The sequence below is a fragment of the Vidua chalybeata genome, chromosome 2, assembly GCF_026979565.1.
Source record: "Vidua chalybeata isolate OUT-0048 chromosome 2, bVidCha1 merged haplotype, whole genome shotgun sequence".
In the NCBI taxonomy this organism is placed as follows: Eukaryota; Metazoa; Chordata; class Aves; order Passeriformes; family Viduidae; genus Vidua; species Vidua chalybeata.
In genome coordinates, this window is record NC_071531.1 from 116,485,681 (window position 1) to 116,499,752 (window position 14,072).

A 14,072-nucleotide genomic window follows, 5' to 3' on the forward strand; every position below is an offset into this window, starting at 1 on the left:
AAGAAAGGAAATGAGAAAATATAAATTGCTAGACACTAGGTAGGTACAAGGGCTTTTTTCAAGTAATTTATGAGAACAAAGCTAAAAGCATCTTACTGCTGCTAGTGACATCATGTTCCGAGCTCTGCTAATTCCTATTTCTAGGAATACTTAAATTTAACTCACTACATTCCAGCTATTTTTCTGCTTGTTTAGATGGCAGTTCCATTTGGAATTCACCTCAGTACAGTAAATTCTATGCAAGGGTACAGACCTTTCAGTCCTTCCATAAAACATTTTTTGTGGTTCTTCGGGATGATGGGGATCCTTTGTTTCAGCCTTACAGTTTTCTTGAAACTTAAATTTATGCAGGTATCCAAATACATTTTCAATTCCAGAAATTGATAGGCACATAATATGGAAAATAAGTAACATTCTCAAGAGGGAGTTGTATTGTTATTGAGGGGGTGAAAAGGAAGGCTAGAGCTAGTAGAACTAGGAAAAAAGATTTGATTTAACACAGCTTTTAAAAGGCTCATAGTAACCATACTGAGATCTTCAAGGTAAAAGTCCTAGTTACCAGACTTACAAGCCTGATAGTTACCATCACACCATATTTCATAGTTCTAGTATTTTAAAAACTACTGCAGAAGTCTACTGAAAATTATTTTTATTTCAACTTGAAGTTCACTTATTCTCTCTCCTCACTGCCTGTGTAGCTGTTAGAGGCTTCCAGGAGGCTGGGGAAGCAGACTGCTGCTTTCACTTCCAGCCAGGTCACTTCCATGTTCTGCTGGAGTGCACTTTGAAGCCCGTGTCCTTTTCTTTCTCTATTATATCTGGTAGCTTTCCTCTAAGTGTTTTTTGGCAAGCAGCATTTATGGAGGGCCAGTCGGAGACCTCAGGCTCAGACAAAATTCATCTGCTCTGTTGTGCTTATAGGTGCAACAGATGAGAGCAGCGAACGAGTCAAGTAGTAATTTCTGAGCCACCCAGTTTTCAGTAAATCAAAATATTCTTCTGTGATTCTTGCCAGATGAACAGATCATCATATCCAAGTTACACACTGCCCCTCTGTCATTTTCAAGTCTGAAAAACAATTCCTGATCCCTTGCATGAACCTCAGCTCTCCGTCTTGTTCAAGGAACAGTTCTAGGTGCAAGACTAATTGAGCCAAGCGGCCCTTTCCTGCCTCAGCTGCAACCTCTGAAGCCTTTACTGCTCTGAACACTATGTAAACAGCCAAGCCCCAGCCCTGCAGTGCTCCTGACTTGCTTTTGCCTCCCAAACCTGAACCTTTTTCTTCGCTGTGGGATCCTCACTTATGCAGACCTGAAGACAAAAATCTGATTTGGCAGATGAGGCCATTTCTAACGCAAAGCTTCACCAAGGTTTCTCTTCTGATTTCAGCCTTAAACACTTCTGTCCTTCTCAGCCAGCCCCTATCTCCAGCCTTTAGCCATAGATACTTGCTGTCCTATAGCTAATACTTGCTACCTCTCAGGATTAAGTCTCTTGATACGCATTTACATCACTCCCTAACCATGTTCTTGTGACCCTTCCCAAACTCAGCCTGATCTCCAGGCCTACAACCTCTCCCTACAGATGAGGGACTATCTCTGAGTAGGACTGCTGATAGACCTGTGCATGAGCCCAGCTTTATAGCCCATGCTAATCCAAGGCCAGACCTGTCCTGTAAACCCACTGGTGTCTGGGTACTGGAGCCCCAGTTAAAGTAACCCCTGTGGTGGTTTCACTTCAAGGCCATCTGTGAGTTGTGATCCCTATCCTACACTAGTAAGAAATGCATTCATTTCTTAAGAGAATTTTTTCATGTATAAATTAACCATAGAGAGCATTCATAGGGAATGGACTTAAATCCAAAATCCCATCTCTAAAACTGGAGTTCTCAGTGTTTGCTCTTAGTTTACACAATTATTCCACAGAAAAGTTTCCTTCAGTTTTTCCCAAAATTTAAAGTGTGATATAGACCTCTTTGTCAAATCTTCCTGCTTTCCATCCTTTGACGCTCTGAGGCATGGGATCACAGAAGGAGAGAGGGTGGATGCTGCCAAGAGATGGGATATCAGGACCACCTCCTCAGCACAGCCTCCTAAGAAGGGAATATTTCCAGCACAGTCACTTCTTTGTCATCACATGTCCGAATGTGCCCCATACTCCCATGATCCTTGCTCTGATCAGCCCAGTGCTACGTCATATACTTGGAGACACAGTCATTGCAGTGCTTGAATTCCAGAAGTTTGGCATTGAGGAGTCCAGGTGATGTGCAAGGTCAGTGTATGGACCCAGGAGATGAGTGGGCTGGCAAGGTTGAAGTCAAACCACAACTTTTTTTACTCTAGATGCTGTAAAACAAAATCACCGCTCCTCCTCTTCTCCCTCCTCCCCCAGTCCCATAGTTATTTCAGCTGGAGTGCAAGGAGTACATTTTAGGTCTGACTAATGGCAATTTGTCTTCTTCCCTCAAGGAGTATTAGAGCCTGTCGATAGGGAAAGATCTGCCAACAAGGCATTATGAGCATCAGGGGTTTGAGTAAGAGCATGGTGTGAGTCTGGAACTGGGCTGAGTGCCTAGGTGCTGAAGATGGGTGGAAAGATCAGAAAAGAAGGGAAGAGGACAGAAGAGTGGCGAGGTCAATGAGCAGGCTGTGAAGAGCCAGAGGAGGCCTATGCTGGAAGCACCTCTGAGTATCTACTGCAATGCTTGGGGTATCTTCTGTGTACTGAAATCCTTCCTACCTTCTACACATGGAATAATCTTCAAGCATCATCCAGTCTGAGTTAGTTTGACATAGTCACTGAGTCACAGAATTTACCAGGGAGCCCTTACAGACCTGATAGGAAAAGCAGGCACTTGCAAACACTGCAATATTATTTTCAAATTTTGTTATTTGCTTCTAATTTCACAGTGCTCAGGTTGAATTAGCCTGAGGTCAGGATCTCAAAAGTATTAACTCTCACTGATTAGATATTGATATGGGCTACTCTTTTCTGAAACACTACCAGTTTTCTATGCCTTTACATACCTAACTTGAGAGATTCTGAAGCCTGATTTTTTTCAAGGCTCTTGGAAAAGCCACAGTTTTTTCAGTGTTTTGACATTGATTCTGTGGCTTTAAAAAGCTTCAGTCTTGAACCTCAAGTACATAATCATTAGTAATTTTGGAAAATCTTAGCTTAAATACTTACTAAAGGGGAACAGTGACAACAACCCATCAAAGGCACGCTCAAAAAACCATAATGAAGCACTTTCACAAAGAGATTGATTTCCAAGACCATGGTCCACCCAGCAACTCTGTCCTAATGTCCTTCCTAAACTGAGAGGCAAGACACATAGTCTTTCCTAGTCTCTCTTTGAAGCATCATGTCAGGAAGTGACCAGGGACAACTTGGGTGCTTTAAGAGGGCAAGAACAACAAAACCAGGACCTTTTCCTTGGTGCATTTGTTCTGCCTCCACCTTAGGTCATGTTTTCTCTTGTTTCCAGCAGTAAGCTCTGTAAGATGGGACATGCCTCTTACTTCATGTCTATGCAAGTGCCAGGTGCACTGCTAGAAAAAATAATCTGTGTACAGGAGAAGTGCCAGCAAGACTGGCAGCGCTCAGGAGCGTGAGGAGTGGGGACTTTCTGCTGTGCCTGGTGAGGAAATGGACTGAGGTTTCATTCCAAATGAAATGTGAGGAGATTGGCTTTACAAACTTCATGGGTCACATCTTCTGTCTTGTGAAGTGGTCAGGGTCTCTGTGGTGTTATGATTAGTTTGGCCAAGGAGCAGCTCATGAGCACAAAATTCAAAACTTGTTTAGCTGAGTTTGCTCTCTCTGAAGCAAGTCAAAAAATAGCAGAAAACAGCAAATATTTCCCCTCCTTCTAAACTGCACTCAGTATTCATTCAAATTTCTATTTACACACACAAGAGTGTTTCCTAACTCTGGCTTACCGAATTGGTCCTCTCAAGTTCAAATTACAGTACACTTGAAGATTTTGATAGATCTCCATAGTACCTTGTGAGAACTTACAGCATCCAAAACACATTTAGAATTAGAAAAAACTCTGGAACAAGCTTCTCTACAACTATTTTCAGCTTGTATCCATAGAAATAGAGGCTGGATTGGGAAAAACGCACTGTTATTTTAAATAATCACCATACAGTGGTTACTGTAAAGTATGTGCTTTGTTTTAAGTGGTCTGACACTCATTTCCATAGAAACAGAGAGAGGATAGCAACCCACTTGTTTGAACTGTCCTGTAGATTCTGTCCATGTCAGAATGCAGGAATATCAAACTTTTTAAAATGTGGGAAAACTTGGGGTTTTGTTCTTAATTTTTTTGTTTTGTTTTGTTTTAATCCTCAAAAGACAAAAAGAGCATTAGGGAACTTCTTGGAAACTTTATTCTGGGAGAATAAAATGAAAATGACAAATACCAGCTCTTAAAAAAATATAGGGGAGAAAACAGGAAGAAAAAGACAGTAGGGGGTATAGTGGTGAGAAGTGTACACACAGACAATCGTGTGTGTGTGTGTGTGTGTGTTTGTGTGAAAAAGTATTTCTGAGATATTTTTCTGACAATTTTTGTTATTGTGCAATAGATCTAGTGATTTTATTCACTAATAGAAAATTTTAGGTCATCTAACTCAACTGTCTATTTTCTTTCACATTATTTTTTTCACATTCACTTTCTTTTATTTCACATTGTTTACTTCTTAACCGACACACTAATTTTATTGGAATTCCCATACACTTCATCATGATATGAGTTTTGAATTGGCAGTTGCAGTGAAGTTCAGAGAAAAATTAATAATATGGAGAAAAAGAAGTTAAGTGCTCAGATTTTGGCTTTGCTTTTTCAAAGCTTCCATGTAACAACATAAAGCCTGCATTTCTGGCACTGTGAAATTATTTCTTTTCTTCCAAGTCCAAAAGAAACTGTCTGAAGCAGATGTGATATCTCTTCTGGATTCTAACTTCTGGACTTTTGTGTGATTTTTTTCTTTGGGGAAAAAAAAGGAATCTAATTCCTGTTGCTTGTGAGGAAAGGACGAGGCTGAGATTCTGTAATTTTACATGCTAAACATGTCTGGATTAGTTATATTGTCTTCCAGCAACTGAGTATTGCCAGCTTCTAGGAGCTGCTTTCAAGGCTGTGGCAAAGAGACGCATTCTGCACATCACATCATGATAAACACTTTCTCCCTTCCTGCCTTTGTGTTTTACACTGCTGTCTCCAAGTTTACTATTTAAGCACTACCCATCACAGGGAATAGCAGAGATTTGGAAGACTACTTTTTATATTTTAGGTTACTAGGTTTTAGGTCAATTTTGAATAGCAAAGTAGCCCTCATTCAGAGGGAAAATAAAAAAAAAAACACTCTATATGTATATGTGTGTGTGTATATATATGCCATTCAGTTCCTGTCAGCCACAGTGTCCATAAGTTTTCCTCCTTCATAGGAAGGCTTCCCTTGAAGGCAGATGTCTACAAGCAGGAGCACCCAGCTGCCTCTTGTGCTGTCATTCAACCCTCACTGCTTCACCTCCCTGGAGGTTACCTGCCTTTTGAACCTCTCCCAGTTCAGTCATTCCACTTGGAAACTGCCTTTGCCTTTGGGTTATACCTGCAGAGTGCCAAAAGCATACCAGGCTCATTCCTGCACTTTGGGATGGTCTTTTCCTTACTGCACCACCAGGCTAGAAAAAGCTATGTTATCTCACTGGGAAGAAAAGATTCACAAGTGCTCATCAGGCAACAGCCCCAGCAGACCTTCTGTTTCAAAGCCTTTCAAGCACAAGTATGGGATACTTCCCAGTTATTTTTGATGCTTTATATATTCTTCTGCATTGATTGTGTACTTGTCACAGATCTATTGTCTACTCAGTCAGTCACAACAGAGTGGTCATTATTGACATCTGCTCCAGGGAGTAATGAGCAGATGTGAGAGAAGGAGGTGAAACACTTCCTGTTAGAGCTGTAGCAGGTGGCCTGAATATGAGATATCTCTTTGTTGGCTGTATAGGGAGTGGAGGTTTGGCAGCCTGAAGCCACAAATGGTCTGACTGCACTCACCTGAAGTTATGGCAAATATGCGGTTATAGCAGCTAGGAAGTTGGGATAGACAGGTAAATTCACCCTAATTATCTGAACACCTTTCTAGAGGATCCAAGTATAGCCTCCAAATGCTTTCTTTGTAAAAATCTGTGCTGCTTGTTCCCCAGCATTCATTTCTGCCTTTGGTGGGACTGACCTGAGACAGCAAGTGCAGTAAATGTCAGATTGAATGATCAGGTAAGGCCAGGTCAGGGGGAAAAAGGAGGGGAGTAGGGGCAGACTCCCACAAGTCTCCTTCCAGTTCCCCATCTGGTAGGTAGAGGGTAACTGGCTGAGTTCAGAGGCAAACACTGTCCTTATCTGAAGCAGCCAGAGGCAAGGGCTTCACCTGCAGAGCTACTGTTCTCTCTCCCCACCTGTGTTTGCAGTTGCAGATGTTTCAGAGTGATTTTATAACTGTTATTTCGGCATCTTTGATCCTATTTATCTGAATTCAGTAACACTTGATGGAATGTCCCTGACCTCAGACAGGTTCATGTGAAACCTGTTCTGCTCTTATCTGCCCAAGACTAAGGAAGCATAGGCTAATATATGTGTTACCCAGTTGTTTTTCTGTGTGTGAAGAGGGAGAGGGTGAGGAACAAAAGTGGATTCAGATTCAAACATGAAAACCAAGTTGGTCAAAGTTCAGTGTAACCTCTGAAAAGAGGTGGCAAACTTGGGAAATTCAAATCCAACTTCAGTTGGAACAGGAGGCGAGGAATAGATTTAACACAATTAGTTTGGTTCCATCATCTTTCACCGACTCACTCGAGGGTTTTTTTTCAGGAGAAAGATCAGAGTGATCATGCATGGTAGGATGTAAACAGCTGGATATTCATGTTTACCCACAGCCCCAGGAGAAAAGATGCTTTCCTGCCCCATTTCCAGAGTTGGTTCTAAGCTCTCTTTCCTATGGACAGCTCTTACAGGAACTGGGAGATGTCCTGATTTATTCCTTTGTGTCCCTCCTACCTTAAAAGAAGCACCAAATTACATTGGAAGGTAGTTTAGCAGGTAGTAATGACAATTTGTTTGAACTTCTCACTGGTTCACTTTTCTGTATCACAGAAGATTTCAGGGAACAACTTGAAGTCTCTCAAAGTAACTTCAAGATGTTTCCTCACTTTGCAGTGAAATCTTTAAGCCAAGCCTACACACTTCAAACCCAAGGCACGCTGAACTGGAGTCCTCAAGCCCCGGGGCTGCGGTAAGATGGTTTCACGCACCGTCAGTGTGAGGAAACAGAGGTGGTCCTTTTGTAACATGGAAAAGTCAGTGCTGTTTGCCCACTGAAATCCCTCATCCAGAGATCCTGCCAGGCGTAGGTCCCAGCTCAGAGACCCGTGAGCGGAGGTGTAAGGGCAGGAGCGGGGCTGGAGCAGTAGACTGGGCAGGGTCTGGAGTAGGGAAAGCAGGGAAGGGGGGCTGCAGGGGACAGGGAGCGATGGGGGAGCACCTTGCACTTGTCTCGGGAAAAACACAAGCGGGGAAATGTGGTCACGAGTCGCGGTGTGTGTGTAAGTCCGTGACAGTCCCCCAACCATTGCCAAGCAAGAATGAGGCGGGGGACGGTGAAACCGAGCCTCTTGACCGGGAGGGAGGCGCGAACGGCCCGGAGAGGGGTGGGGAGAGCCGGGGAGGGCGGGCGAGGTGCAGCCGGCTCTGAGTCAGCCCGGCCGCACGATGTGCGCCGAGGGCAGTGCCCGGCACGGCGCCGCCGGGAGCCCGCGTCCCTTCCCGACCCTTCCCGTCCCTTCCCCGCCGCCCCCGCGTCCCGAGTGCCCGCGCCGGCCGGACCCGCTCCCGCCGCGGCCGCTGGCAGGGCTGCTCCGCCCTCCTCCTCCTCCTCCTTCTCCTCCTCCTCCTCCTCCTCCCACGCGGGGCAAGGGCAGCCCCGAGGGCGCCCGGCGGCCCGGAGGGGCCGCACCGCTGGCCGGGACCGGCTGCACCATGTGAAGTGGCGGGGCTGTCCCCCCGCCCCGAGCCGCCCTCTCCCGCACCATGAGGGACGGGGATGCGGGGCAGCACCCACGCCGCGCACAGGTAGAGCCCGGGCGGCTCCTCCGCCTCCTCTCCTGCGTGGTCCTTGTGTGCGGGGCGGAGGTCGCGGCTCTCGCCGACTTCTCAGGTACGGGGCGGGCACTGAGCGGCGGGTGCGGGGGGCTGCGGGGCTCCGAGGGGCCGGGCGGAGGCGGACACGCCGCGGCAGGGTCTGGCGGGGGCTGTCAGCCCCCCGCAATGCCCCGGGGGGACCGGCCACGTCCAGGGCAGGGGCCGCGGGCTGCCGGCCGGAGCGCCGCACGGAACCGCGGGTTCCCCGAGGCGCTCCGGGCGCCGTAACCCCTCTGCGGGGCCGCGGCCCGGGCCTGCACCCCGGGCAGCGCGGGCCCGATGTGCCGTGAAGAAGGCAGGAAAGAGGAGAGGGTTAAGGGCTTCCAGAGGGGCCAGGTGGGAAGGGACGCGAGGAGCTGAGCTGTCGCTGCGCGGTGGGAATGCTGGGCGCGGAGCGGCCAGGGCCTGACCAAAAGTGCGTGGAAGTCCCTGGAAAGGTTCCCACTTTTCTCCTGGAGACTTGGAGTCGGGCCCTGAGGGAGCGTACAAGTGCTGCGCTTCTTTCTGCTAGGAGGGAAGCCTCGTAGCATGAGAGGAGTGGATGAGGGCAGTCCCTTCCCAGGGAACAGAGGCACCAGCTGTCGCCCAGGAATCACAGATCTCTGGGAAGGTGCTGCATCACTGCAAAGTGAGGTGACTGCAGGAACTGGGAAAATATCCTTGTTTCCGTCAAGATGAGGAAGCAATCTCTATTCTTTGTTTGTGAAAACTGCACTCTTGTAACTTTTCTGGTGCTCCAGGACATCCCACTGCTGTTAGAAAGTTACTTAGAAGAGCTGTTTGTCTCCTTTCCATGTGTCACAGTGAGCACAGCATACTCCCGGCAGTTGGAAGCTTAAGGAACTGCCTCTAGGGCAGAAAGCAAACCTTAACGATATTGAACAGAGCACAACTTCCCAAAAGCTAGTCGAGTGCACTGGAACAAAGTTAATATATAAATAATAGCCAGTATGTGTTGTTATGCATTTTAATATAGTTTGTGTTGATACAGTTCAATATGCTGGTCATGGTTCTGTAGAAACTATTTCCTCAGCAACAGAAAAATATAGTTTGTAATTTTTTAAATTGCGTTCGGCTCTACAATCCTGAAAATTTCTAAGCGAGCAGCCATGAAATACAAAGACCAGAATTATGTACTTGGATAAGCTATATTTCTCATATTAAATTCCTTTCACATGTGAAAGGCTTTTAAATGCTTGCTGTCTCATTCTTTGGTGGTTTTTCTTTTTGCTTAACTGCTGGTTTGGGATGTTAGTTTTGGAATCAAATGGTGGTTCTCCACAATAACATAAAACAAATGTTCAAATTTTCCTTTTCAACTAGCCACTGAGTTAAAAATTATCCCTTTATGTAGGAAAGTTCCTCTCATAAAAGTCTGTTCATTTTTTAAATGATGTTATTTAGATAAGGTTATCCAAGATCAATTTCAGAAGTACAGCTGTCTTCAGTATTCATTGTGCACTGAGCTTTCCAAACAGGTAGAATGACCAGAGAAAAAAGCTATCTCACCCCAGAGATCAGTATTAAACATGACATGCAGATATTTTAGCAAATAGAATGTAGAAAAGGAAAGCAGATTACGGAATTCCTACCAGACTGGGAAGTTCCCAGGCCTGAACAAATTCTGCTCACATTTAAATTTTAACATGGAGATCTAATCCAGAATGACAGAAAAGACTAAAATGTTACTGTAAAACCTTTTAAAAAATGTACACAGAGCATAGGGAGAAGTTTTTAGCTGCTTCAAAAGCAGGTGCTGTGGACCAGGAGTTGTCAGAGGTGAGATGACACCCTGCAGTGCCATCCTCAGGTTGTTCAGTACTGTTAAAGAATTACAAGCTCCATAACAACAGCTTCAAGATGAGTTTGTTCTGAAGTAAGACACCAGCAGCAGTTCAAGATTCAACCCTGTGAGAACTCAGTAGTTTATCTTATTGGAAGTAATGTTGACACAATAAAGATCTGCATAATCTATGTTTCTCTAGCAGCTTGAAGCAACAAACAAGAAATTTAAAGGTTGGACTTGATGATCTTGCAGGTCTTTCCCAACCTTAATGATTCCATGAATCTATATTTATTAGTTCCGTTAGTTACTGAAGGGGGAGATACGCTCTGAGGTCTGCAGTCCTCAGTGTGATTAATTTTTCAAAGTGGAATCCAAGTGGAATTCATGCCCAAATTTAAACTGAAAGCTGAAGGTTTGGGAGAAGAGACATTTAATCCACAGTTCTTTCCTTAGACCTTCATGAATATGAGGGTCATCCTACAACTAAAGAATTTTCTTCCCCTTATGCCTGTTCTTGAAAACACACCTTTTAACTAAAATATTTATTTATTTTCTCAGTGATCACTAGTAGCTTTCACATTTTGGATCAGGTCCCATTCCAGGGGGCTGCTGTGAATTTTTTGCTGGTTCTCCAGTCTCTGAACACCCTGGGCTCTCAGGACACCATCAGAAGAGCCATTGTTCAGGACATCCATCAGGGCTTCATGACAGTCATTTCCTCATAACTCCTTTACGTTCAAGGACTGGTTCCCAAAATAGGCCAAACAAGGAGCTGGAAAACCCAGCAAACTTCTTTCCAGTATTTCACACTGTAGGTGTCCTGGTGCTCTAGAAAGTCCAGCTTCTGAGAGAGAGCTGGCTTGGCTGGGAATGGTGGCATTTTGTGGGCACCTTCCCAACAGCAGGGATCACTGCTCCTCAGCTCCTCTCATCCTCTTGCTCTCCATGCTGGCCGTGGGAAAAGGCCTCAGCTCTCCATTCTGTCCCCACTCCTCCTCCCACCTTTTCCCTGTCTGCTGACAAAGTGAACTGACCCCTTACCCATCTGGGAACAAACTCCTCTCTGCAACACTGAGGAATGTCCATTCACCCCTTTTTTATGCTTCTTCCTTCTTTTTCTGTTCTCCTTGCTGCTCTGAGCTCAGACTTGACCTCGCCTCCTTGGCTCACTCAGCAGTCAGTCTCCCTTTCTTTACCTGAGTCCCAGCCAGGTTTTCTGGGCAGCTTTCAAGAAATGTGGCTGTAACTGAAGATCAAAAATGAAGTAATTGTGATTGCATAACTGGGGTGAAGAATGACTTTCGGGATGCTAACATAAAGCAGCCACTGCTTAGGGGTAGAACCTTTTAATCTCTGTCCACTGGTGTCAAGTTTTTTGTCTTTTCTTCCAAAACAGTTCAGACAGAACTGAGCATTGCTTTAACTCCATAGACTTGGTCTCCTGACCCAACCACAGAAACAAGTGGATCTAGTGAAAAAGCAAACCAGTTCACCCAAGAAATATAATCTGCTCCTGTGACCTTTCTACATTAAAAGTTTCCATTAAGTTCTGTGGCATTCACCCATCCCAGATTCCCCCAGGTAAAAGGAAAGTAAACAAATGCTTTGAGCAAATGCTTTGTTTGTAGTAATGTGGCAGGATCAATCACTACCAACCACAATGATGCAGAGGTTTTTCTGTTGGCTTTGTTTTGGTCAGATAAAATCCTATACAAATTTTCTCGAGTCAGTTCTGTTGACTCACTGTGGCAATTGTAGCATGTCCTTCAAGCAGGATGTTTAAGGAAGTGCTAGAAGGAGTGATGCAATGATGCATCTTCTCAATACTGCCTTGTAAAAGTCAAGTGTTCATTGCTTTATTTAAAGAAAAGCATTTCATTTTAGAAATGTGTTTCATTTCAGTAATGTGTGAGTTAAACCTCAAAGTCTGGTTTAAAGTTTCTCTGAGTGAAGTGGGCTTTGGTCTGGGATTTGTTCTGTGAAATAAAGAGGTGTGTGTCAGAACGGAGATTTTAGTTTAGATCATGGTGCTGAGACCCAAGGTTTTGTTTCAGGCTTTTTCCTGCAGTTCTTTTTGCCTTTCTGAGGAAGTGTAACTTATGAAACCACATTTCAGATGTGCTAATATTTTTTGTTAAATCCACTGATGAGATTTAGTTATCCTTGTTAGAGAAGTAAAAGCTTTGGTCCTGTCAAGTTCTTACACAATTTATGAGGCCTTTGCAGTAGGTAGGTCTTCATCCCCAAGAAGGGCTGCTCCCCACCAAGCTCTTCCATAATGAACTAAGGGATGGTGTGATGCCCTTGCCCCTACAGATGCTGGGGAATTCAGACATGAGACACAAAACTTAAGTGCCTGAGCTCCACTGCTCAGACACCAACACATTTGAGTCTATCAGATTCTCACAACTTTGGGGCAGGAAGTTTGGGGTAGAACTCTCTCTGTTCTCCCTGGGCAGATTGCTTGCACCTGTCACACCATATGCTATTTTTATTAAAAATAAATAGCAGGGATTAGCTCCCCTGTGCCTTCCTGTTCTATCTGCTGCTGATATCCCTCCCAGTAAGGCAGAGCTTCCAGTCTCACCTTTATTAGAGAAAGGGACTACAGGCTTGTTCCAGATAAATACTCAGCTTCTGTTGGAAGTGTCCCCAGACAGAGAAGGCACTGTCTGACCAGTCAACACTTAGCAGAATTCTGTCATCTGCCAGCCATAATCTACAATTAAAATTGAAATATTTTGATATATTACCCAACACAGAGAAAATAGTGTCTTAAGGGAGCTGAAGAGCAGAAGGAGGCGTGGTTGCGCCTTATTTGTTCAGCATTGGTGAGTCATTTAGTCTGAATTTCTAGGCATTTTAGGAGTTTTGCTTCAAAGGTCTATTGTGTGGCTTCTGGCAACAAATTAAATACCAGTGAGATTTGGCTCTTAATTTAGAATTAATTTTAAAACATCACTCACTATATAAGACCTAATTGGAAGCCTATGGACACTGGAAGGATTCCCAAGGATTTCACTGGGCTTTGGATGAGGGTCTCAAACCCACAAATATCTGTTTATTTTTCTTCATTGTATTTAATCTTGGATGGGAAGACAAGAATTATTCTTTCAGAATAGTTTTACAATTTTTAAGCTTTTCCTTTCTTTGGGATAGCACTGAGCAGAGGACAAATGTTGGTATAAAGAAAATCATCAAGTGCTGAGAGTGAAGTGGGGAGTGTATTTTTGCTTTTCTAGCTTGGACTTACTGTACTATAAAACATCTGCAAATCCGTGAGCTGCCAGATTTCTGATTTTTTCTGATCTTTTCAGATTTTCTGAATGTCAAATATAAGTGGGGATATTTATAAAAAAGTAAAGCTTGAGTCAAAGTTCTCTTTGCAAAACAAAACCTGTGTTTTGTTTTCTGAGGTGGCAATGAACAGCCCCCTGGCTCTCTTGGGGAACATGAACATGAAGGTTCATGATCATAAATCTGAGTTTTCAGACAAACATTTTCCTCTAGCCCTTGAGGTTCTCCTACTTGCAGTCTTCCGGAATATTAGAAGTTTTTTGTCTTCGGGCATAAAGAGTCTCTCATTCTGTCTCCAGAAACAGTTGCTGTCCACAGAGCCTTTCTCTTGTTATTTCTTGTTAATGGCACTAGAAGAGGCTGCTCTGTCTCTTTGAGGATTTTTGGCAAGGGCAGAAAAGAGCTTTAAAGTCTCCCCTAACCCATGCCTCTTGTCAGCTTCTTTAGATGGGATGGAGAAAATCTTCCTTTTCTACTGGGGTAGTTCCATATTAGATCCCAAGGACAAGTGTTTGTCCTTCTGGCTTCATGGAATAGCTGAGAGAAATAAAACAGACTATAGGGTGGAGTTTACTGCAGACCCAAGATTTTGGGGATCAAGAACAGTTTGCCTCTTCCTGAGACAACAAGGAAATAAAAACAGAAAGGAAGAGAGAAAACAGGAGTGCATAGGGATCTCTCCAATTTCCTCAGAAAGCCATTGGGATACAATAAACTCTTAGGAGACAACACAAGGGAATGGGAAAGTGTAGATATGAAGGACAGAGAACACCTGTGGGACGATGT

At 44.3% G+C, this 14,072-nt stretch overlaps 1 protein-coding gene across 2 annotated transcripts in view; it reads left to right on the top strand.

The window, feature by feature from the left end:
- Positions 1 to 7,807: 7,807 nt before the first annotated feature.
- The window catches only part of EVA1C (eva-1 homolog C), a 34,469-nt gene continuing 28,204 nt past the window's right edge, over positions 7,808 to 14,072 (top strand). For both annotated transcript variants that reach the window (XM_053935568.1, XM_053935569.1), the window contains exon 1: positions 7,808 to 8,219. In XM_053935568.1, the coding sequence (XP_053791543.1) occupies positions 8,093 to 8,219 (127 nt within the window). In that variant the 5' untranslated portion in view covers positions 7,808 to 8,092. The remainder of the gene's footprint in view (positions 8,220 to 14,072) is intronic.